Genomic DNA, 26,419 nt, shown 5'->3' on the forward strand with positions numbered 1-26,419 from the left:
GAGCCTGTGGCTTATCCCCGGGGCTCAGGACAGGTGGTGACCAGGGAGGCAGGACAGGAGATGTGCCACTTGCCCACAGGATGCTGTAGGAACTGTGGGACCCACAGAGCTACCACACTTCCTCACTTCCTGGTGGTGGGAGGGAGCTACAGTATCAGAGCTTTGTCCTTAACCCTCTGTCCCAAAATGCCTGCATGGCCGTAGCACAAGGAGGCAAGAGGCTGACAGCTGCTGGACTGGGCTGGGTACAATTTACCCCCTGTCCAGAGGGTCAGAGGTGGGAGATGCAATGTAATGCCCCTCTCTGGGCACGGTGCTGCCCTGCCTGCTGCCCCAGCCAAGGGGGCTCAGACCCAGGCTGCCAACAGGGAGCCAATGCTGCTTCTTACTCCAATGTGCCAGGCTCTGCACTCAGCCAATCAAGGGCTAATTTTTGCACTTGAGACAGGCTTGGAAGCTTTTTGGCTGCAGAAGTGCCGTGACCATGTTTGTGGTCCAGCAGCTGGTCTGTCCATCCCTCTCATGCCAGCGAGCTGATGCTTGCCCCATGCATTGGTGAGCAGAGTGTGGGAGGCAGCCTGCAGCAGGCTTACGGGCACAGGGGGCTGAAATTAGACAGCAGGCCCCAGCCTTGGCCGCGTTTGGGTCTATCTGTAGTCACACACAGGGTGGCCGTGTGGCTCGGACCGTGCTTTGTGCAGAGAGGGGCTCGGCTCCCCCACAGTCGAGAGAGGTCAGCTGATGCTTCTCCCTGTATCTACAGTGGTATTTTATCTACAGCAGGGTCTGTTTAGCAAGAGCAGTTTAAAGTGGCTATGTTTATCAAGTTTGCTACTTTATGAATTAAAAAAAAAAACAAAACAACAAAACAAAAAACCAAACCCCAACAACTATAAATACAAAGACTCTCACACACCAGACACTTGCAGCCTGCGTGACTCATAAACCGCATCAATATTCTGTTAAAAAGCTTATTCTACTTAGAACTATACATAGTACAAGAGACTGAAAAGTGGCAGTCATGGACGGGCACGCTACCTGCCCCAGGGTGGCCCACAGTCAGGTGCTTCCTAAAAAATCAAGGAGTTACAGTAACATGGCACAGGACTGCAAAGCCGATCACAGCTTCTGCTTACACTGCATACGAAGTACCAAGGGGAACACAAAAAAGAACTGGTGTTAATACTGATGGATTAAAGAGTAACTACAAAGATCAAAACAGATGTTCACAGCATGCTACATATATTGCTCACAAACTTTCTTTTTTTTTAAAAAAAAAAAAAGGCTAATACAAAACAAGGAGTTGGCAGTCTGATTTTCAGTTATGTTGGATAGAAAGATAAAGCATATACATTCATCGTGTGGCTTTCCAGCAAAAGGAGAAAAGGGTAAAATTGAGATATTTCAAGTTTGCAAAATTCCTATTTTTTTAAGTTACAGTTCATATCCAGTTCTGGTCACAGTCGTGAAAAGACCTCTGGCTGCACTGCCTAGCAGAGTCCAAGGGTTGTAGCCTATATATTATTATTTTCCCCCTAAAAGTGGCCACATCACCCACCACAAGTGGGCTGCTCCTGCAGCCATGTGGGCATGTGGCAGCTGGGCTGGAGGGAAGAGGTTTGGGTCTGGTGGCACGACATGAGCATGAAGTGAGGAATGAGACACAGTTTTGGACTGTAAGTGTTTGGAGCTGCTGCTGTTGCTGCCCTCCAGACTCCTCAGCTGGAGACACAATGCTTAGTGATTGATCCATTTTGCCTCAAAACTCCCTTCAAAGGGCTGATGGGAAGAAATGCAATTCAACAGCAGCAAGTTTTTCTTGGGCAGAACGGTTCCCTTCCCCTGCACCATCTCTGGAGTAAGGAAAGGGTCCCAGCTCTGTTCCCAAAGAAGCCCTCTGGACACCTTTGAAGGAGGTATCCTCCACCACCTCCCCTATGCACAGGCACACAGAAGAACCACTCAGACACATCAGTGGAGTTTCTTCAGCTGACCAATACCTCAACTCCTTCTGCGCCTCCTGATGCCGACAGCATGGCTTGCTTCCCACAATAATTGGCATCTCCAGTACCTCTAACTACTATCAGGAACAAGGTTTCTATTTTCCACGAGACCTGATGATACTCAGTACCTTAAGAACACCCAACTCTGTCTCCAGCAGCTACTCCACAACATGCATTTGGATTTTTCCCCTAGATTAAAGAAAAACCCAAATCCACTTGCTCCAGAGGCTGGATGCAGTCTGCCTGGCTGCAAGGCACCCAAGGGACTGCCAACCAGATGGCCATGTAAGCCTGCCTGGCAGAAGGGGACCTCAAATTCCCTGCTAGATGTCCCTCTGAGAAACATGCACAGCTGATAGCTCAAGCATGGGGCGTTTCACCAAAGAAAATATTTCCTTAGTGGATCCACTGCATTTTTTACTGTAACTCCAGATAGGCTTTGACAGACTACTAAACAAATACTGAGTTTCATCCTTCTGAACCACATTTAGCATTTTCCTGTCCAGAAATAATCTACTACGGCAATTAAGTGTTTCTAAATGTGGGAAAGAACCTCTGCCCTTACCAACAGGCAGTGATAGAGGAACCTTGTTTTCAAGGTTAAGGCTGGGAGGTTGTCCCTGCAGCTGGGAGGCTGCTCGGGGTTGGGAATTGGGAAGACAGGAAGCACTTGATGCAGGACAGGGGTGGTGGCAGGTTGGAAAATGACAATTTTTCCCCTGATGAGCAGCAAAGGATTAAATATCTGCAAGAGATGCAGACTAGGGGAGCAGCAGCACAACCACCTGCCAGGAAATGTGCTCTAAGGAATAAATTAACACTGATCAAGATGCTCCTGAAGTTTCCTCATACTACTGTGCTCTCTCCATCTCTCACACCTATAATCTATGCAGTAGGTATGAAATACTATATTAATTTTCATTTGGAGATAAAATGTTCCATTTACAATTCCCAAATATAGGAAAGCTGGTGGATGCATCTTTTCAGACAAACATAGTGCTGGGGGACATGAGGAACAGTAAACCTGAAGTTCAGGTAATGAAAACTGACATTTTGTCCAGCTCTTGGAATGACTGCTAACAGCAACTAATTCTTACAGGTTTATAGTCAGATCCACTCTGGCAAAGCTCATCTACAATGAATCCACTCCCTCTTCCTTTGTTTTGTGCAACATCACCCCTTATTTATGGGAGAAGGATCCAAACATCTACAGAAAGTAAGTGAAAGAACATCACTTGAGATCAAGAAGAGTTGGGGTATTTCTTTTGATCCAAAAATTTTTAGTTCAGGCACATGCTGTCCACTTACTACCACCAATGAATGTTTTCTGCAAGTAGAGGTTAAACAACCAAGCCTTTCTGAAAGGGAGTCCAAATTCAGGATCATGAGCCTGAAATGCATGCCTGTGTTCATGGAAAACACACATGCATGAGAAACATTGAGAACCTGTTCTGCAAGAGCAGCGGCTTACAGTTTAACTGCTTTAGGAGAGAGTTCTCTAAGTCTACATTAAGTCCCCAAAACAACTAATTTCATTAAAAATCACTGTGAATCACATGAATCTGGTACATATTATTCTTTCAATCTCAATGGAAATGAATTTTATTCTATTTTATTTAGGTGACTCAGTTTCTTTAAAAATCTGACTCAAACATTCAAGTGGGTATCTTCTAGGATTTTGCTGAGTGACTGGGTGCTTAAATCCCCATTGCAATTTAGGCAGCTAGCTGCTTTTTTCAAATTCCATGAAAATATCAGTAGCACTCCAAACAAAAATAAACTTGAAGAATCTGGTGCTTTGACTTTCTGCACTCAAGTAATAGAGCAACAAAATGTTTTTTTTTTTTTTTTTTTTTTTTTTTTTTTTTTGTTCTCTTCTGATCTGTTCTAAATTTATACTTACAATTGTAATTGTTTACTGCAAGTGATGCACTAAAGCACTGATTTTCCGCTCCTTAAAGCTTTTTTGTTAATACACAGGAAGAGGTGACAGTGGCAATTCTTTAACTCTTACAGCTGAGGTACATCCTTTTCAAGGATCAAGGTGCTGGGCAAGGGAGGGGATTGTCCTGCTCTGCTCTGCACTAGGGCAGCCTCACCTCAAGTCCTGTCTGCTGCTTTGGGTGCCACAATATGAAAGATATGAAACTATCAGGGAGCATCCAAAGAAGGGCCACAAGGACAGTGAAGGGCCTTTAGGGGAAGCCATATGAGGAGTGCCTGAGGGCACTGGGTCTGTTCAGCCTGGAGGAGACTGGAGAGGGAAGAGCTCATTGCAGTTACAGCTTCTTTGTGAGGGGAAGAGGAGGGGCAGGCACTGATCTCTGCTCTCTGGTGACCAGTGACAGGACTGGAGAGAATGGCCTGAACTTGTGTCAAGGGAGGTTCAGGTTGGATATCAGGAAAAGTTTCTTCCCCCAGAGGGTGGCTGGGCACTGGAACAGGCTCCCCAGGGAAGCCTGACAGAGTTCAATAAGTGTTTGGACAATGCTCTCAAGCACAGGGTGTGACTCTTGGGCCTGTCCTGTGCAGGGTCAGGATTGGGCCTCCTCTGGGCCTCTTCCAACTCAGCAGATTTTATGATTCTGTGTTTTGCATTTTAATGAAGGCTTTAGGACAAAGGATGTATGTTTCAATTCAGCCTTGATGAAAAGAAATCCATCTACAGCTCACCAAAATTCTCATAGGACACCACAGCACTAGCTGTAGTAGCTATCTGCACAAACTGCACCCAAATTTAAAATTATTATTTCTGTTTTAACAATTATTTCTGTTGATGTTTGATGATACTCTCACGAAATTCAGCTGTGGGTAGAGTGTTCTGGGAAATGCAAATGCTTTCTCCAGTTGGCACCTTTTTCACTTCTCTTCATTACCAAAAAAACAGAGCAATCTCAGCAAGGACATACTCTACAGCAACATACATTTTAAGTGACTCTGCAAGGATAAGAAGCTGTTCATGCTCAAAAGCTCTGTTCCCTACTCACAGTGTTCCCTGTGCTAGCTGGTTAATTTGTACCTATCAAGCTTTCCCCTCAGTAGACAGGAGACTGTACACTTTGTTTTTATGTTGGTTATGGCTAGGATTTTGTGGACTAACATAAATGCTGGTCATTACCAATTCCAATGAAGGAACACAGAGGGAGAGGATCTACACTTCCAATGATTATGGTACCCTTAAGAAAAATATTAATGAACAAAGTGTGAAGATTCACATTCATGCATGCTTTAAAAATTAAAAAACAAAAATTCCAAGAACACTTGCACATTAAAAGCTGTCACAGTGTGAACCTAAAGCACACATAAAGTGTATGGTAGCATTGTCTGATTTTAAATGCCTATTCTGAGCAAACATCTATAAAAATCCCAAATTTGTGTATAAAAACTAGGCTGTAAATTGTTGCACTGTAAATGCAATACTTTGAAAAAAATGCCACGTGGAAAACATTTCCAGGCGTTTCAAGTTTGCATGTAATATTCAAGAAAAAAAAAAGAGAGAAATAGCAAACTAGTTGTACAATGACATTTCCTGTGATGGAATGTCTTGCAGGCCATATGGGACTTGATATGGCACTTAAAAAAACCAAACCAAAACACTGGTTTATTACAAGTTTTATGAAGCAATCCATTTATGGTTTCTGTATTTCAAATCTGCTTGTGTACTTTGCTCATGAAGGCATTTGAGCTGGCAAGTATATTTCATAAGGAAAGAAGTAAAGGCACTCATGTTTCCAAATGTAAAACTCATCCTACTCCAGAAGTCTTTGCATTTCTGAGGGGAAATGAAGCCATCATATTAGCTACCCAAATCTAGTTTCACCTCCTTTCCAGAGCTCAGCTGTGTTTCTTGAGGACTACTTGACTTTTCAATGCAAAGAAATTTAAAGTAGTACTGAACAGTTCCCATCACTTGGAAAAAACCGAAAGTATTGCATGAAAACTTCTCTCAGCAGAAGCCATTAGGTATGGCCACTACAATCACAAGAGAGGGGGTAAAGGATCATAACAATTTAGAAAGCAAATCTAAGTTCACACATATGAGCATCTCAGTATTTCTGAGAAATCTTTGCAGTTAGCAATACAAGATAAATCTGATGTTCTACCCAATGCTCTCTAGCAGACAGACCAGTGCTGTCTGTTGGATAGTTTTCTAAATAGCCAACATGACACTTAAAAAAAATTACTGTTTTTTTCCTCAAAAAAATTTCACATGCAGAGTCTGCAGTCCGAAAGTGCAGAAAAGTGTACAATCATTGGGCTTTCCAATCTGGAACGGACAGATAAAGCAGAAAAAACAACATGCAAAGTCAAAGCAAAGATCAGGAAAAAAGGAAGAAAAGAGAAAACTAACTTTAGTAGAGAGAGTACTGGTCCATGGTTTTGTAAATTAAAAGTGTCAAAATATGACTGGTGGTATTTTTTTTTCTAACTATTCTGCAATCACCAATGAAAAAAAAGTCCTGCATTAACTTCTACAATCCAACAGAACATTAAAAATAAACCTGTCCAGTTAGTTTTGAATGTATACCACAGAAATAAAGGTCACCCTCCTCAAAAGAAATATGAAAAGTCCAAACCAACAGACAAAAGCTGAAGCAGTTAACTTGTGTTCTACTGGGTAAGTTTAAGCATCTCTTTAGGCACTTCACTGGTTCATTAAATGCAATACAAAATAAAGCTATAAATATCAACATTTTGTGCTCTCAAAAATTAGTCAAAAGCAACAGAAAACAGCACAAAAGTGTGACATTTTTTTGGCAGCTTATTTCTTCCCTTCCCCAATACTACTGGTTGTCCAAAAATGCTTTGTTTTGGGGATGCTTTGGCATCTCAGTATCAGGTTGTCTTAAGCCATAAAAGCTAAAGCAAAACTGCTAGGCCTTAGACAATAAAGAAATTTGGTTTTAAAATTTCTTTATGGCTATATAAGAAGGACACTTTAGCAGTGGCATGACAGGGAAAAAAGCTTGCTTTCTTTTCAGATATTGCACTTTTCTTTTGTTCACTCACACTAATGCATAGAAACTTTTAAAACTTTGAATACTACAATTTCATGCTATGAAAACGTTATGGGAAATAATTTCTATACATCCAATATGAAAGAATAGATATACTAGCCTTCCTTTGCTTTCCTTAGTTAAAACATTGATAAAGAAGAGAGTGCAAAAAACCCCACAACCCTATTTTTGGTCAGCCTGTGTATTAATTTTATAGGTGCCAACTAAACAAATTGCAACACGTGATGAGCATGGATATCGTCAGGACAACTGAGGGTGACTGTCAGTAAAACAAGACTATGCATGATTGAAACACAGTAAGTGTGGCTGAAATGGCAAATCGTGAGGCCTCCTCTCCTTGTGAAGGGGCATGACAAAGCGTGAATGAATTTTGCACTTCAGTAGCATGCTGTAGGATTTATCAAGATTAATTTCACATTAAAGTGTGCTCGATGTTTGCATCCACATCTTGCATCACCTCCAATTGCTGTAGTAAGACAGTGACTGGCAGCAGTCTCCAGGACACACAGGAGAATCCAGTGGGCAATTCGATGCAGCACAGCCCTTGTGTCTCTGTCGCGAGTCACGACGTGGTGGGACGTTCTCAGGACAGGCAGAACTGATCTTCTGCTGGACTCCACTAATCTGAAAAATGATTGCTTGGAAAAAGAAGTCTCTAAGCACTTCACTCCAGTGCTTAAAGAACAAAGCGCTAGGATTGGATACAATAAAACCAGTTTCAGGATCCTGACCACTGTGCAGCAATCCAGCCGGAAACAATGCAGAGTAGCGCTCCTCAGTGTTACTTTTGTTATCATTAGTAATGTTAAGCATCAAGAAAATAAAACACGTCATTGCACATTACAGCCGCCAAGAAGCACGGCTAAACTTTGACACTAGAGAATTGAATAACCTGATGCTACATCACAAACAGCTTCTGGTGTGTATCTATTTCCAAAGGTCTTTACATACTCAGTAAAAGCCCCTGTACTCCTGGCCAGCAAGTGCTTCAGGTCAAGTGACGAGTTATGGCACGAAGGGCATACAGAAGTTCGGCTTGCATCCGAGCTTCCATCAGAAGTAGATTGACATGAACCTGTAAAAAATTACATCAGCTATTTAGCTCACCTCTGAATGCAACATGGTTTATTCATTCAGGCTGAAAATTCTAACCTTTAGTAAAGTATCGCTGCAAGAAAATTTTGTCATTTCTCCCTGTACCCTGCTGCAGGACTACAGTTCCTCTAGAGACAGCTGTGTAGTGATGCCAATATGGACAACATCCCAGGACTGCAAGGAACTAGCCTCAACTGCTGCTTTAAGCAATCTTCCATCTGAGAAGCCATCTTTAAACCTTTTTTTGTATCGTAATGGCATTAGTTCTTTCTAAATTATATTTGGTTATCTTTATTACTACCTGTGACAGTTATATCAGAGAACAGAATAAGGAACAGTTTCCATGCCAGATAGGCTAGCAGGAACTCATGCACTGAACCCTTCTCAGGAAACATTAAATATGATATCTGAAGGCATGCTGACATTTTTATTGCTGAAAAACACCATAAAGTATGCATATATATATTTAGGTATTTCTTGATCTCCAAATCCTAAGTATAGGCATAGTTGACCGCTTCTGCATTCTCAAGTTTATCTTTAAAACTTTATAAAAGTAAAGTATCTTTACATTTGTTTTACAGTTGTCCATTCAATTTTATAGAGAAGTGACTCAAAATAATAATAATAAAAATTATTTCCAGCACACTAAGAAGTATTTTTGTCAAATTGGTATCTAACACTCAAGGAATGATTCTCATTTGTTTTTCTCTGATTTAAAACAGTTCATGTGACAGATGCTGCCATTTTAGGTGTCCTCATGTTTTAATTTTCAAACAGCACAGGGGTCTCTGTGAAGGCACTTTGGCTTTGGAGCACATACCTTCTCCGAGTGCTTGAACTGACGCCAGTAACTATCGTACATGCGCTTGGTAGTTCTCTCTGGGTAGCAGGTCACTGTCTTTATGTAAACCTTCAGGCTGCGTTCAAGTAGCTGATTAACTTCTCCATAATCGTAGTCATCATACCTACATAACACAAGCAATCATTCTGCTTGATGTAACTGTCTAAAAGCATTGTCTTTTGCAGCATTATGTTCTTAAGCCTGGACACTGGAATATTTATCATACATGACCAAAAACCACGTGTTAAGAGAGGATCTGAAAGGCTTAGTAGGATCACAGAATTGTCAAGGTGGCAAAAGACCTTTAAGATCATCAAATCCAATGGTTAACCCTAAACCACCACCATGTTCACCATTAAACCATGTCCCCTATCCACCATTTTATGAACACTTCCAGGGATGGTTGCCCACTTCTGTGGGCTGTTCCCATGCTTTACAAATCTTTCTGCGAAGAAATTTTCCTTAATATCCAAATGAAACCTCCCCTGATGCTACTTGAAGCCATTTGTTCTCATCCTGTCACTTGTTACCTGGGAGGAGAGGCTGACCCCCACCTGGCTACAGTCTCCTCCCAGGTTGTTGTAGACAGTGATAAGGTGCCCCCTGAGCTTCTAGACTAAACCCCCCCCAGCTCCCTCAGCTGCTCCCCTTAGGACTTGTGCCTCAGACGCTTCCCCAGCATCACTGCCCTTCCCTGGACACGCTCCAGCCCCTCAGTGTCTTTCTTGCAGTGAGGGACCCAAAGCTAAACACAGGATCTGAGGTGTGACCTCACCAGTGCTGAGTACAGGGGGACGGTCACTGCCCTGCTCCTTCCTGCTGGCCACACCAGTGCTGATCCAGACCAGAGTGCCACTGGCCTTCTTGGCCACCTGGGCACACCCTGGATCGTGTTCAGATGCTGTTATCCAGCACCCCCAGGTCTTTTTCACTGAGCAGCTTCGCAGCCACTGCCCCCCGAGCCTGTAGTGCTGCCTAGGGTTGATGTGGCCCAAGTGCAGGACTCGGCACTTGGCATCACTGAACCTCATATAATTGGCCTCAGCCCACTGATCCAGCCTATCCAGAGCCCTCTGCAGGGCCTTCCTAGCTCCTTCCAGCAAAGCAACACTCCTGCCCAACTTGGTGTTGTCTGTGAACTTGCTTTCCTGAATGAAGGATACAGGCTGGCTTCAGAGAAGACATTTCTGTAAAAATTTCCATCCTGATTCATTTTCTGCACTGGAAGGAGAAATTATACTGATATGCCAGCAAAACCACTCTAACTTCCAGACAGAGGTACCATCTCCTCTTTAAACACACAATCTAAAATGATGCTTTACACATGGTTTATTTTTCTGTTTACACAGTTTTAATATGTATTCCTAAGCCAGGGAATTTTTGTCCGTACCTGATTCCATACATACAGTGGACATAGTTAAATAAAGCTCTTCTTAGTGTAGTTGTGTCAACATCTTCATGTGTTGCCATAGTGTTATATGTGAGGTTATACACCATCCGAAACTTCTCATCCAGGAGATGCCCAATATCAGAATAAAGCCTGTTTACAAGGGAAAAGCCATGATTTTCCCAAGTATAGTCCTGCAGGAAGAGAAGAAAATATATAAAAGCACAAATGAAGTGAATTCCCTATGTCATCTTCTCTATAACTCAACAGTTTTTGTTGTCTGATAGTTATGACTTTATTCTTTACCAGAAGTTTGCATTTTGAATCCTTCCACATCACCTGCTCCATTCCCCCAGAATTCTTGGCAATGAATATCACGTTATGACACCCCAACCCTGAATATCATTAGCCTACATTGCAAAAATGTAGCAGCAGCTCTCTGGCCACAGAGAGCAGGCACAGATTTTCCCAGGCATTTCCTGGGGAAGACTGTGAGAAGATCAGAGAAAAGAATGAAAAACAATTCTTATCTCCACTTGTTACACCTGTTGTTATGCACATGTGGAATGTGTTATGGAGATTTGTTTACCAAAGAGTGATTTCTTAATTGGCCAGTGGTGATAGTGTTTAGGTTGATTGTATCAGACTACCTGTAAGAGTTGCTGAGTTTCTTAAGAAGTATAGTATAATATAAGATGATATAATAAAGCAATTGATCTGCCTTCTGCAATCATAGAATCAATGCTAATTATTACCCAGGTGGGGGCCTTGCGGCGACAGTTAGTGACCCCTCGTGTAGGTGAACACACTACCTTGATTTTTTGATGACTCCTCTGAAGTGTGTCCTAACATCAACCTGACACTGCTGACCCCTTTGAGGGTACAGACAGACTAGGGTGACTATTACTGACCCCAGCCACATGCCTAACACAAACTGGAGACCATCTGGATCTCTCCATCAGAGGAACTCAGGTTGACCTCCAGTGTTCCCTGCAAGACGGATTGGACACCTTCTGCCATCCTAGAGAGGTAACGGTGGTCTGTCTCTGGGGGTGACACAAAAAACCCCAAGCTTCTCCTGAAGTGCTTAGGTGATGTTCTTCTGCTTTGCCACTCTGACCCGTATCATTCCATGTGGGACTGGCCTTTAAGTTTGAAAACTTGTTCCCCTTGAAGGCTTTGGTGCTTAGCTCCAAGCAGAGATGGAGTCTTTACTTCCACCAAGGATGTACAATCATTGGATAAAGTACTGAACCATCCCTGAAAAAAATGCTAAAATCCAGGCTTCTTTGGTCTTAGACAAGCACCTGGATTGCAAGATAAAAGCCTTCCTGCTTATATGAGGAATGGGAATTCTTTGCTGAGTGGTGGCACAGCAACAAGAACCATCCTGCTCCAGAGCAGGGAGCAAGGGTGCTCTGCACTGCCATCACACAGAAGGTGAGAGTGTGCCCACATCCTTGTCAAGTGCTCTATCATCCCATCACTGATGGCATCTTTACAACTGAGGGCATCGTCTCCATGTCCTTCCTGTTTCTGGCTGTTTTCCAAAGGTACTGCCAGGCCAGGGTCCTCACCTGGGCACCTTAAAGCATGTCTACTGTCCTATCCCCCTGAGCAGGACAGCAGGGAAGAGCAGAACAGTGCTCCATTGTCTCATGCAGGCATCAATGACATAGAAAACATGTCACACCATCACTTTTGGCCTCTGGCTGCCAGTACAAAAGACTGTAAGGCTTGTGAGAAATATGCCATACCCATACAGGCCTGGAAAGATGTCCAGGACATCACAAAAGCCTCTGAGAGCCAGAAGGCCCTGAGAGGGGAAAGCGCTGTTGACTAACAGCAATTGATCCTATTATCAGTGAAACCTCCCCCCAAAAAACAAACTTAAAGACATTCTGCTGTGTATAAAATACCTTTTTTCTATTAATAGATTTAAAACCATAGAGACAAAGACAGTTTTGTTTTATCAGAGTAAAGATTAGACTTATTGCAGGTGTTCGGGATGCTTCTGAAATTTAAGTATCATTAACAGCAGAGAATTTGGGAGGCTGTGGGTATGTACATCCAACTGCTAAGAGTAGGACATAATGAAGTTAAATTATCAAGGTGACTCCTTTGAATGTAAGCCAGAAGCTGTCCTGTTTATTTAAGAGCAGAGATGTTTCAGTTCCAATTTCAACTTCTTTGGAGCTTTTTTCCAAGGGAGCCTGCTGCTCCTAAAGTAGTTAGGCAGATTGTTTGATTTATAGGCACTGACTATGCCTTATTCTTTTTGGCAGTAATAACCTACTTCAGGTTCATATAAAGACCACAGAATAAATTATCCAGTTCAGGAGAGACTGTTATAAAGCTAAATACATTTCCTGAGAGCGATCGTGGATTCTTTATTTTACAGTCTCAGATACATCTTCTGACCATGGAGTTTTCCTGCACTCACTGTCATTTTAATTGAAGTTCTCTGATTTGGTTGAAGATTTCTTCCATTGTTTTCCATTTACTTCTAGACTGCTTATGAATGTGCTCTATAAGATAGAACAGAACCACCTAGAATGTCCCTCCTGTTATATATAATATGAAGTTCATGATTCTGGTCATGGCAAAGGATGTCAGTATATAAGAAAATGTACACGTAAAATGTATATTCTGTTCTTCCAACAGCACTGGGAAAAATGTATTAAAATACAATAAAAACTTCAGTAATCATATTTAAGAATTCTTTTTCTTACATAGCATTCGAAGTCCAGAGATTTGGTGCACATATGAGAACAATACTCCCCAAATCACTCTCACAGACCTATATGTATCCAGGTATTGAAAGCCACTGGACAGAGAGTACTTGGTAAAATGACAGGAATAAAGAGCTGCTCCAGTGGATTTTTTCCTACAACATCTGAAGGGATGGGAAAGAAATCCTTGCTTTTCCTTGCCTTTCCCTTTTATTCCAGATATGCTTTACAGTTTTCAAACATTAATACTGGTAATAACTGAAGTAACATGGAAAGCCAAGTATTGCCTTGCCAGAGATTGACAAATAGTGAAAGACTCCATCTCAGGGCGATTTATGTAAGGTTATGAGTTATTTAATGAACCAGGACAAGAAAAGGAGCATACAACAAACATGCCCCACTATAACCACTTTATGCTCTGAGATAGTGAGAGATTCTTTGAGTGAATGTGCTTTAAAGAGGTGGTACCTGAGCTCTGAATGTTGGCAGATGGTCTTCTCCTCGCCTTGCGAAGTCTTTGTACCCAAACCCAGGATCTTCAACATAACGGGAGACATCTGTAGAAACTATTTCATCATCAAATGCTGGGAATAAAACAGCAAAATGCTTTGCTTCAGGCAAGAACATGAGTTAATGCCTACTTCCAACTACCACTCTACAGGATTAGAGGACATTTTAGAAGTTATGCAAAGGAGAAGAGTGGTACAAAGGAAAGAAACATTTCAATCCTCATCTGCTTGTATTGGATACATTGCTTTCATTGAGCCCATTAAATGTCAGCCTATACCAGACATCTAATGTACTTCTACAAAAAGAGAAGAGATAGGCTATACTTCTGTCTGGAGGATTCCTTTTCTCTCTGTTGACTTCTGAGGGAGGCTAGTTATCTTAAGTTAGGAAGATGAACATCATTAGCAAAGTCACTGTGTTAGCATAAGAAACAAAATAATGGATCCTTGACAGCAGGATTGTTGTAGTGAGCAGCCTTCGTGTCAGGAATCACATTGGCTCTGTCCTCTAAGCTGGAGTATGAGCACCAGAAAGCAACACAACACTCCACTGGTAAATATCAGCTGAAGATTATATGAAAGCAAAGAGCTCTACAGTATGTCAGGGTGAAATTCTGCCAGAAGCTGTAGTAACTAAGCATCTTCAAAGAGCTCCAAAACATATCACTAAGCACACACAGGTTCTCTATCAGGAGTCAATCCTTCCCTCCTGAATAAACAGGTGGCTTGATTGTGTAACTACCTCTGCAGAAGTTGACTATTGCATAGCTGACTGCATTTGACCCTGATGTTAAAATCATGGCTTGCTTCCACGTGCATTGGTAGAACAGTTGCCATATGTCCACTGTTAGCGCCTTGAAAAGTCAGTTAATCTAAGAATTGCAGAAGTGCTTTATCTTCTCGTTGCCTCATTAAACAATCAAAACATAACTGTGTAGGAAGAAGCTTGGACAACATCTGCTACAGTAAATTCTCAGTGAAGAATAAAAAATCTGTACACATACACTCCTCTGCCCTGACAAGGACTGGATTTCATCATGAAAGGGCAAAGGCCCAACACACACAGACTCCTCAACTGGAATCAGCAAATCGTGAAAGAGGGAAGAGAGTTAACAAAACTACTCAAAAAGTCAGCAACCCTACTCAAAAATCCCTCCTGTCTTGAATGACCCCTTTTCCTTAAACACCTGAAGTTGTACAGACTCATGGAAGTCCTGATTTGATAATGAAACTGCAATGAGTGTCCATTTATCTGCACTGCTGACACTGCCTGACCAAAGGAAACTACAGCAAGAATTTACAATGTCCATTTCAAAAAATCCAGCTTGATGTTGCTGGATATATCTTTCAGAGATTTTTCATTGTTCCTTGAGAGCCACAAAACAATCTCTGCTGATCCTCAGTACATTCTTCCTCCCTTTTGGGTTCTTTGCACAAACCCATTGATTCTTTCAAACACGTTTGGTCTGAAGCTGTGGAGACCTGAATTCCCTAAGAACAGTGCAGTAAAATGTGAAGCATTTTAGTGGTCACTTTTTAAAAAGACACAAGCAATCATCTTCAAGTAGCTTCTACTATGAGGAAATAGCTAGAGATTCTGATAGTCTTAATAATATTCTTCTAACACTTTCTTTGGGGAAAAACCACCTTTCTATCTGTATGAAGCAGGCTTCATTCAGTAGTTAGTTAGAGATTAAGGCCTCCAGAGCATATGAAGAATATTGGAAAAAAAGGCTTCAGCTCAAAATTTAGAAAATCATTTAAGAATAAAAAAATGCTATCAATCTCTGCTACAAGATAGGCAGTGCAACAGCACAGCAGTATGATCACTCAGAGCAGCAAGTTGGAAATGTCCTTTCCAGGTGGGCAGTAAATGGTAAAGTAGTTGAGTCTCATCATCTGATTCCTAAACTAAATGTCATATCTGAAAGCTACTTATAAGTGTCATTGAAGTTCTAAGCACCACAGAACCTACACCTGTGAAATATTACTGAATATTAATTAGTAATTTATTAATTATAATTAATAAGTTAATGATTTTGATTATACAGAATGTATTAAGAAAAAAAATGCACACCCTACTTTTTAAGGAAGCCTACAGGGCTTTTTTTTCCTTCATATACTAAAGCTAAATTTCAAGTAGGAAAAAGGATGATATTTGTCAATCACAAAATCCTAAGGTGATGAAGCAAAAGGTAAGACCGCCCTTACTACACACTTCCTACATGAAGAGCCAGAGTAAAGAAATGGATAGAAAAAGTTTCAGTCACTGAACTAGCCTCAAGAATTTATTTCTTAAAAAGCACAAACAAAATTGAACTGGAAAAGCACAAATACCTCCACTAATTACTAGCAGACTCTCCTTTTTCTCCTTCTCAAAGCGAGTTGCCATTTCTTCCTGAGAGGCTTCTTCGTCCTCTTTATCTTCTTGTAGTCTCTTCATCCTTTCCATCAGGGCCTCCAGCTCACTTAAAGAATCTGCAATCTGCAAAAACACCATGACATTCTGCAAAATTAGAAGATAGACAACGTGTGTCATCTTCAGATTTCATGCTTGACAACAAACGTTCTCAAAACCAGACAGCAGCAGCAAACACAAAAAGTCAAGCCAGAATGCATTTTGCCACATACATCATAGACAAACAGCTTTCACACAGCAGGAAGACAGGAGCTGGGAAGTGTTAATGTGGCCTGTGCATTAATTTACTGCAGTGGGATTAACAGTGAAGAGGTGGTGTTTGAGTGTAGAAACCACAGTCACTCATATTCCACCACATAGATAGCTTAGGAAAATCCATCTGTGTGCCCTACATCTCTCATAAACAACTTTTCATACTAAGGTAACTATATTCGATCCATTGGCAATGGAAAATATGCTTCTGAAGAGATGCAGTGCAACACTGCCTTACAGAAACACAACCTGAGATGGCAAATCAGTACTTTTCTTTCATTATGTGTAACCAAAACAGCCACTATGTTGATTCTTTTTCTTACTTTTGTGAGGAAAAAAAGACCTCTTTTTAATAGAAATACGTCAAAGTTTTGGATGGCCTGTACCTCTCATTCAGATTTTTCATAAGATAAATGATTTGTTTTTTCTTTTCCATCTTTTTGACTCTGCTCTTTTGCCCATAGTTACAATTGTTTCTAGCAGACTCCTCACTGCTTAGCACAATGCTAATGTGCTAAGCAGCACATGCTCTGCCCACTACAAATGGGGAGTAAGGCACCTCCATGGCATGAGCTGGCATGTTCTGCAGCCCAGAAATTTAAGTCACAGTGATTGAACTGAGTGATGACATGCTTACATTCTACTGCTAATCGTAAAAATTGTATCTAGCAACTCTGCTCATAATCCTGATCTTTCATCAAAGGCAATGAGGCTAATTCCTCTGTCAACGTTAATTCAAGGGCATGTCTTCAAAAGCATTCTAGAGCACCTTTCAGGAAAAAATGTCCAGTTAATTAACTTGTAATCAAATTAATCAAGTTAATTAACTTAGTAATCAAAATTCTCTGTTGATTCAAGACTGGAACACCAGCATGAAGAATTAAATAATTTTATTTCAGACATTTCCTCCCATCTACATGGAAGTGTTTCAAACTGCTTCATGACTGTAGGCCTTGAAGTAAAAAATATTATTACTATTATTACTACTACTACTTGTATTTTTTCCCATTTTTCTTTTCACTCCCTGTGTTAGGAACATGGATGGAACAACACTCCAGTCAATGCCACACTGTCTAAAGAAACTGGGACTTGAAGTTTTTGGCTGAAAGTTTTAGTCTTGCCTGACGGGTGGTGAGATTAACTATCAAAATCACACTGCTCTGACTACCATCCACCGTTACAGTGTGGTTTTCAACAGATTACACTGGAAATTGCCAGAGTGTATGTAAGAGTTGCCAGACTCAAGCATTCCTGTACAGTAGACAAAAAAAAAAAAAAAAAAAAATCAAACTAAAATTTAAACAGGAAAGAATGGAAGTAAGTTTTCTAATGCAAAACAGAGGCAAACAAAAGAATTTTCTTGCAACACTAACCCCAAAGTTGCTACTTGTGAGGGATGCATTTTCTATGTTGTTGTCATTGGCAAGATCACAGACACAGAAGTTGTTGACTGCTATAAGTCTGACTCCATTAGATGTATCCGGATCTCTCTCTGGATTAATGCCACTACCAAATACAAAACTTGCCAAGGCGTGATAATGGGCCAACAGGACAACAGCATGCACCAATTCAGGAAGAGACCAATTATTTTCCCCAGTCTTGACAAGTTTCTGAAATGAGAATAAAAAAAGTGTAAATATAAAATTTCTTTTGGACCCTAGCTTTTCTACTAAACACTACACATTTCAAAATGGTATCAATTCTTTCTTCCAATAATACCACATATTCCCCTTGCACACAAACTCTCACTGGATAAAAAAAGAGACACCTAATATATTACTTCTTTTCTTTTGGGCTATTTTAGCCAATGCTATTCCTAAAAAGAAAATTTTATTGGCTTTGTCACACAGGAGAATCAGCTTGTTTGGTGCCCTAGTACTTCCCTGAACTTTTTATCTCAGGGTAACAAAGCCTAACCAGGCACTCGCACAGTTGTAGGCAGTTCTTTTTACCAGACATTTACTGGTATTTACAGGGCATGACTCAAGAGGTACCTGGATGTGCTCTTTCGTGATCAGCCAGGGCCGGTGTGCAAGAAGTTTGTTTATTTCATTCAGGTTTTTCAGTCTTTGGGGAATGTATTCTAAACCATTCAACCACTCTGCAATCCCGCCAGTCTTCAGAAACTCATCAACGTGCATATTTATTAGGTAGGAACACTGATGTCTGGCAGCAGCCTGGAATAATTAAACACAGAGTGAGCAGTGCAGCATATTAGTGTGTAATCTGGTTTTGCTGCAGGTGGGAGACAGGTTAATAACACAAAACAAAAGTACAATGTCATTCCAATAGGCCTTGTACAAATGCATTGCAATGCATTTCTATACAGTATGGAGGTTTCTCCAACAAAAATGTATTTGATTACTCTGGATTGCAAAATGTAATTTTGGTTGGAAGTGATCACTAGAAGAGAACCCTTTGCTCACAGAGCTTACAACTGGTTGCTCAGAGCCTTGTCCAGACAAGATCTTCACCCTTGGAGATCACAGAACCTTTCTTAGTTCCTGCTGCGATGTCTCAACATCCTCAGAAAGAGAATTGTTTTCCTAGTGTCCATCTGGAATTTCTTGTGACTTGAGTCCACTGCATCTCATCCTACTGCTGCACAGTGATGTGGGCATGTGAGAGGAGCATCACTGTGGGAAACGGGGCATGATGTAGGTTGCCAATTCTCCCCTTTCAATGAAAACCTTCCGGCTAGGCATGTTTTATTGTGATAAAAATCTACAACAAAAAAATCAGCCTCTGTCAAAATACCACCCTAATTTCTCCTTTCTAAATTCTTTATTCTGTCTTTTTTTAAATACAGAAGTCAGAGCTGCAGCCTGTTGGTACATACCATGATAGCAATGTAGTGCCTGTAGGGCAAAGGAAGGGGCCCATCCATGCGCAGCATATAGAACTGGCTGCGGAGGAAAGACTCCAGGTATTGAGTATGAATACTCATGACCTGTGTGACGTTGTCCAGGCGACCAGACGTAGAATATTCTTCCACAAGAAGATTAGTACGTTCATCCAAACCGTTTGCTTGCATAACCTTGAAAATAAGATGGAGAAATATTAACAGAGGGAGAGATTTTCTCTAGCTTTAGCCCTGGGGAGAAACACACTGTGGTATGAAAGGTTTATCTGTATCCAGGCTTAAAGACAATTATGGAGTTCTGGATGTATATTTGCAAACATACATGCCTGCATGAATGCAAATACACACACACAGATCCTACTTGTGTACTGAGAACTGAAGAGCACTTTACACCGATCCTCTGTTATTTTTTATATGTTTCTAAAAAACGCAAAACCATTTTTCTCTGCATCTTCTTGAAACAGAGGAAGTCGCAGATGCTGAAATCAAACCTGTACAGAGAGCTGAAAGTAAGTAAGAGCTAAATGGAAAGTAAATTCTTTATGGAAGACAACCTGTATAGACACACACCACCTGAGAGCTCAGCCCTAAAATCAATTTCAAAATTAATGGAGAGGAACTGGATTATGTAACTAAATTATAGAAACAGCCTGGCAATCTACCCCTTCTGTGCCTGTATAATTGAAGAGGAGATCAAATGCTAATTTGTCCATAACATTCAGCTATTATTTAGAATATGAATTTAATGCTTTCTTTAAACAAAAGCTGTTCTTTAATTATTCCAACCAATCCAAACCTTGGGCACAAGATGAAATGAAACAGCAGAACAGTAAGTAGCTCTTGCATTGCAGGCCCTAACACAGTATGAGCGCTATTACTCAGTGTTTATCACCAGGAACAGCCATTCTCAACATGTTCACCACTGAAGTTGCAAGCACAACACTAGAATACCCAGTATTTATTTTGACACTGTGCAGTAATAAACCAGCCAGCTTACTATTGCAAACACCATGAAATGTGAACATATTTTAGCTGTTTTACTGCACATGAAGGTAGAAAGTGCCTAAAACCAAGAAGCACAATGCTTTTGCTGAAATATTCTATTTAAAATATGTTTTCTTCTTTATGATGGGCTGATGAGTGGACCATATCTCAAATATTTTTCTATCAGATCTTATATAGGAGTCACATGCAAAGAAACAAAACATACTACATTTTCATTTCTCACCACTGTACTTTCCTGGTTTAATTTGTGGGCCAGAAAGAAATGGGAGAAGCAGCTACACAGTTAGGCAGCTCCATCTTTTTTACATGTGTATCTTCACTATGGCAGCTTTTCTGTGTTTTATAGACAAACTGATGCCTTCTCAGTTGTCCTTAATAATGTTTTTACCATCAGAACTTTATTCACACATTAGAGACCATTTTATCTCCCTGTATATACGTCGCTCCACTCCTAGGAGTCCCCCTGATTCTTCAGCAAGTGTATCTCTCATGTATTTAAGAGACTCTTGTCTCATTTAGTGGTTTCTTGTGGAAATCATAGTTTTTATGTCTCTGGTAAGGTTTCTAATCTTCTCCAGCTTGTCAGGAATTTTCCTTGTAACAGTGCAAGTTATAGAAAGACATTCTGCTGACAGAATTAAAATATAATCCTGTAGGACTGTGCTGTTGCTATGTTAGGCATAGCAATATGCCATATGATTATTTCTAAGCTTTACCTCCATCTCTATTACTATCCTCTTCATACTGTGCATGTGCTTCCTTCTGATTTATTTCCATCCACAGACTTTTTTTTTTTTTAAATTCTGCTAAAAGCCTTGTGGCATGTTAATAGGAACCTTTACAATTAAGTCATTATTTCTCTGCCCATATTCTTTCCATTGCAACAATAAAGCAGCATTTGACACCAGTAGTGCTATTATCACTTCAGTGTGTTACTATTCTGTCACTAAACCCTCTCTATTCACTGTACTATTTCATGACAAGGAATGAGGGAGAAAGGCAGTCATTTTTTAACAAACCACAGTTGGCATTTGTCATGGTAGAAATCTTGAGTCTGAAATCCTACCTTTCAACCATAAATTCTTTCAAGAGCCACAGCTACAGTCTAAGGAGCGAAGTCATATTTGCAGGTTCTCTCAAACTGAAGGTCAGGCACTGCTCTGAGAGCTACATAATCTCACTGCTGCAATACTGGACAGGCCTCCCTTCATGTCTGGCATTACAAATAATGTGTTCATATTCACCCGAGAAGAGCAGAGCTGTCACTCACGGCTGTCTCCGGGAAGGCAGGTGACAGAAAAGATGTCAAATAGTACCACTTGTGTGAAAGGATGGGGTGGGTTTTACCCACTGGAACGTGCTCCAGAGAAACCATTGCTTTTGCTTTCAAGGGAGCTCACCCAGGTACCGTGGAATAAGCAGGGTCACAGAACCATCCTTCAGTGTCATTATTTTCAAAATTATCACCCAGCCCAGCTAACTGCAAACTTACTTCGTTCTCTGGTATAAAGGCACTTGGTCCTCTTGTCAACGGCGGGGAGACGTGTACTCTCTTTTCCTGCAAAACAATCACATAGTTCAGTCACTGTCAGGAATTACATATTCACTTCACAAGATGAGATCTTCAAGGTCTGGATTCTATTCTCTTCTCAAAGCCCCTTGGATGTTCACTGAGGATATATGGCACCACACCACATTAGATCAGCTTTGTATCCCCTGTACTTTGCATGAAGGAATGGCATTCATTTTGGCAAGGAACAGCACCAATTTTGGGCAGGGGTAAAGCAGAAACAAATCCCAAAAATCTAATCCCAGTTGGTGTACAGGCCAGTTTGAAGATACACAGACAACAGCAACAAAAATGTGGCGTGATGCTAAAATTAGCCACTTTACTGGATTGAATGGAAGTTTGAAAATGGAGGGGAAAAAAAAAAACACACTCAGGAAATTATAAGCAAGATGCTGGTTTTTTTCAGTATCAGCATCTGATGAGATCCTTAGTGTTGTGAAGAGTGTGAGAACTTTTTGTGCCAAATATTGGCATGAAAAGCAAACCAGCAAGACCCAGTTACATGCATTTTCAAGAAATCTGATGAAAAGGCCACCTGGCTCACTGCCAAGCCTGGAGCACACTGCACACAGGACGAGCCTTGGTGTGCAAACCCCAGCTCCAAGGCAGGAGGATATATTTAGTACAGAACAAGCTGATAGCGTAATAAGAGCCAGAGGACTTTTTTGATTTGTTAGGGAAAAGAAGCTGGACTAAGATAAACTGTGCTGCCAACCAGAGGAGCGAAGAGGACCTGGGGTGGCTGCCTGCTCCTCCGACTCATCAAGGGCAGGACCAACACTGTCCACGTGATTCCTGAACGGTGTTGGTCCAATTCTCCTGGAGGTTCCTTCCTCTCCACGGGTCATTTATTTCAGTGACTAACTCCTCAAACCGTTAAAATTTTCCTAATGTCTAATCTGAATTTCCCTTGCAATAATTTAAAGCAGTTGCTTCTTGTCATTGCTTCTTGTCTTTTCTTATTTTCTTCTTTATGGTTATTTTCCACCTATCTGGCTGGCTGCACACTTGTCTCAAGTGCCTAATTGGAACCACAGTGTTGGTGACTCTTAATATGTTATCCATAAACAGCAGTATTGGATTTGCATACTAAGTATTTCATGCCCCTAACATAAAAGTCTGAAGTTTTCCATAACAAATGACTCTTAAATACCTCTAGCAGGGGGGCTTTAAGCTTAACTGCCGTGTGTGCACAAACAGCAGTGCCAGTCCCATAATGAATGTACCACTGATTTCCATACAAGCCACTGGAGCTGCATAGCTATTGTCCTGATCCTTAAAAACATCCTGTCCTTTCTAAATTAGATTAAGGAATAACATGCAAAAATCAGCAATGATTATTCAGGAAAGATGTTCCAAAGCAAACTCTCGCAGGACAATTGAATTTGTGACTTTGGAACAATTAGCTGCTAAAAGATGCAGAAATAAGCTGGATCAACTGCATGAAGCCCAGCAGCCAGGAGACAACTTCCTGCATCTGCTGCCTACTGTCACAGCTCCAAAAATCCTGTAAAATACTTCTCATGTACAAAAAGTATTCAATCTAAAGTATGAAGAAATGGTGAAGAGAGTCCTGGTATCTGCACATGCAACCCCTTCCTCACACAGTTACACAAGGCACAGGAAGACATCTTCTGCCCTCGAATACAGTCTTGCCAGTAGCCAGTCACATCCACCAACATTAAAAAAATAAATGCTTTCCAAGATTGGATCCAAGCTTGGATTTTACTTGGTTTATGAAGGTTATCTAGAAATTAAAGTTTAAAACCTTTATTTCACACTAAATAATCTGAAGGAAGCGGTTTGTGTGAGAGATACAACTTGGATACCTGTACACTGTCACCTTTTGCTGGAGCATACCAGAGCTGAACCTTCTCCATCCTGCTCTCTGATCTGTACCTTCTTCAGGCTCTGCAAAGCTGGTCCCTAAGGCCAGATCATGGCAAAAAAAAATCCCTTTGTTGCTTCTGGCAGGATCTGGGCTCCATTCCCCTGTTTTCCCGTTCAGTGTGACTGCTATTACTCCTTTGTGCCAGATAAGCTACTGCTGAGGAAAGGAGGAAAAGGTACTTGGGTGGGTGAATATAGGCAAGTATCAACAGTTAATTCCTGTGAATGATGACAGAGAGTCCAGGAGATAGTCAGACATGAAAAATGTTAAATCTACTACAAAAAGAACAAAACCCAACTCCTTTCAGGTGCTGGCAATTCTAAAAAAACAGCCTGGGAAAAAAAAAAAAAAAGACAAACAACTAAAACAAGAACAAAACCCCAAAAGCCCAAACATGATCATTCAAGCTGACAAGTTTTATCACTAGACATTTACAGGGAGCTGGGTTTTTTTGATATTAGAAGTGGATATTCTTCCCTTCCATCAAGAAAGATTATTTTGCCTTCTTGCCAAAGCTTTTATTTTATTAAAACTGGTTAAAACGAGCTTGTGAGGAGAAAAGGCGCAAACATCATCTGGTTGCACAAGTTCTTGGGATGCTATAAATAAAAACACGCAAAGTTTACAAGCATTGAGAAAAATAATGTTGGCTTTGTTGAGCTGTAGATAAAAACCACTGCTTCTGGGCATGCTTTATCTAGAACAACAATGACTTAAGGTCTACCCAAGAATTCAAACATAAAAAACAGTATATGGGTATTAGAAAGCAACAGTGTAGATTTATGGCCCTTTATGGTGAAAATTCTTGCAAAGCTTCTTGTTTTCCAAGAAAGGCATTTTGTTTTCCTGTCCAAGTAGTCTTTGCAGATTACACTAACTATAACTAAGTCAGCCAGGGTCCCAAATATCTTATTTGAAATTGGATTCTTTTGCTAAAAGGCTGGAGCAAGAAACAGGTTGCTCAGCAACTAAAATGCTGCACGCACATCTACCAGTCATTTTCTGCTTCATGATCCTCCAGAAACACATTGCTAGAGTAAGAACAATTTCCATTTACATTAAGACTAGTTCCTTTTTGAGGGAATGCCAGACCCACTGGGGTTGGTGATGTGGCCATGAAGGCCAAGGGGGAGCAAGCAAGAGCCCAGCTGGCACTGGCATAGCACAGCAGCTTTCCTCCCAAAGCCCAAAGCAAAAGAAATAACCTTTCTTCGTCTTCACCACATGAATCACCGTGTCCTCAGGCTTTAAAGAAATGGCTATTTTTAGCAAGCTGTAAAAGGAGACTGTTTTGCTTGAGAATGGAAGTGCTAGCTGGTGGGGCTGATCAAAAGCTGCTTTAGGAAGCACTTCTGCATATCTACATGGGCAAGAAACAAGTGCTTGCACTGGTGTGGGTGCAGGGAGGCTTCTTATGCACATGGCACATAAAATCTAATTCATCCTGAACTTGACATCAAGGTGGTCATGCTTCAATGGGATGGGGGGAGGGGAATCACAGGGAAGAAACATTCAAGAGAGAATTTTGTTAGCCATGATAGTGCTGCCACTTGTGTCCCTGCAAGCTCTCAGAGCAGTGCAAGTATCTGGGAAACACTCATGAAGGGGCTCAGAACCTCCACTCTCACAACACCTGCCACTATTGCCAAGACATCAGGATAATAAACAACATCAGATCAAATATAAATCCTAAGGGCATCCCAAAATTAGCTTCTCCTGAGGAACAAACTCTTTTTCCTAAACAAGCAGAAAATATTTTGGGGGGGGGAAGGTAATGAGTAACTTATTATTTATGAAACCTTTTCTTACATTATAATCTACAAGTCATTTTGCTACCATCTAGCATTTGTAAGGATCTTTGTTATTTAAATTCAGTAGTCTCTCTCTTGAAAATACTCATTATCATCTGCAGCAATAATCTGAGTCAAGTCTGTCACTGTGTGGGAATGGAAAACCAGGTTTAGGATTCCCTATCTGGGGGTGAATCTCACCAAAGTAATAGTCTTTTCCCCAGTCTCAGCTTTATCTTACAGTTCTTCGAATTCAAAATACACCAGTTCAATCTCACAGACTTATTGTCATGGAGCCCACATTTGGTTTTCAACTGACAGACACAAATGCCTTGAATTTTAGTTTACATTACAAGCAGCATTATTTGCTGCTGCTGCTGGTTAAAACCCTGCCTATAATCTAGTTTCTCCTACTCCCACTGTAGTTACTTAACATATTTTCACTTTTGGTTCTTGGATTCTGGAACAGGGTCTACTTCGACTGGCTCTAATTACAGTCAAATGCTCTGATTAGTAAAATTGTAAAATTGTAACACAATTTTAGTCATACAGTCATACTGGACCATCTGCTTATTCCATCCTCACTGAAAAAAGAAAGCATTAAAAAAAGTTATCTGAATACTGGTTGTGTCTTAACATTCTACTTTTATTCAAACTCTTCCCTAGGATGCAGGAGGGATTTTGTTTCTTTCTGTACATGCCTAGTTGCCTTTTGATTTAGCCACCCAACCTTGGCAGAGGAAGAGCAGTTTAGAAATATGGCAGAAATTTAGGATGCATCCAATTCATTTTAGGTGGTAACTTTATTATTCATTGTAAATTTGCAGAGGATTAATGTAATAGTTAAAACAACACATAATCTTGCTGACTAAAATGAAAACCTCAATAGTCACAGTTTACTTGTCTTCACACAACAGTTCTCCTGGGAGACACTGACTGAAGAAGTATATCCAGCAGAGCTGTGAAATTTTGACATTTATTGACAACAATTTATTGATGTATCATTCTTTAAAGAAAAAAATCTGTTTATGGCATCTAATGCAA

The 26,419-nt window shown here is 40.8% G+C and overlaps 1 protein-coding gene across 2 annotated transcripts in view; it reads right to left on the reverse strand.

Annotated features, from left to right (window-relative positions):
- Positions 1-6,767: 6,767 nt before the first annotated feature.
- Positions 6,768-26,419, reverse strand: part of SESN3 (sestrin 3) — a 38,309-nt gene continuing 18,657 nt past the window's right edge. Inside the window, exons 2-10 of one of the 2 annotated variants that reach the window (XM_054003241.1) lie at positions 21,617-21,682; positions 19,096-19,293; positions 18,251-18,433; positions 17,630-17,866; positions 15,923-16,070; positions 13,545-13,660; positions 10,348-10,538; positions 8,937-9,081; positions 6,768-8,096 (exon numbers count right to left, since the gene is read on the reverse strand). In XM_054003241.1, coding sequence (XP_053859216.1) covers positions 8,010-8,096; positions 8,937-9,081; positions 10,348-10,538; positions 13,545-13,660; positions 15,923-16,070; positions 17,630-17,866; positions 18,251-18,433; positions 19,096-19,293; positions 21,617-21,682 — 1,371 coding nt within the window. In that variant the 3' untranslated portion in view covers positions 6,768-8,009. Of the gene's footprint in view, positions 8,097-8,936; positions 9,082-10,347; positions 10,539-13,544; positions 13,661-15,922; positions 16,092-17,629; positions 17,867-18,250; positions 18,434-19,095; positions 19,294-21,616; positions 21,683-26,419 lie in introns of both variants that reach the window. The other variant, XM_054003233.1, reaches the window with a different exon arrangement.

Source organism: Vidua macroura, chromosome 2 (genome assembly GCF_024509145.1).
Source record: "Vidua macroura isolate BioBank_ID:100142 chromosome 2, ASM2450914v1, whole genome shotgun sequence".
Classification (NCBI taxonomy): Eukaryota; Metazoa; Chordata; class Aves; order Passeriformes; family Viduidae; genus Vidua; species Vidua macroura.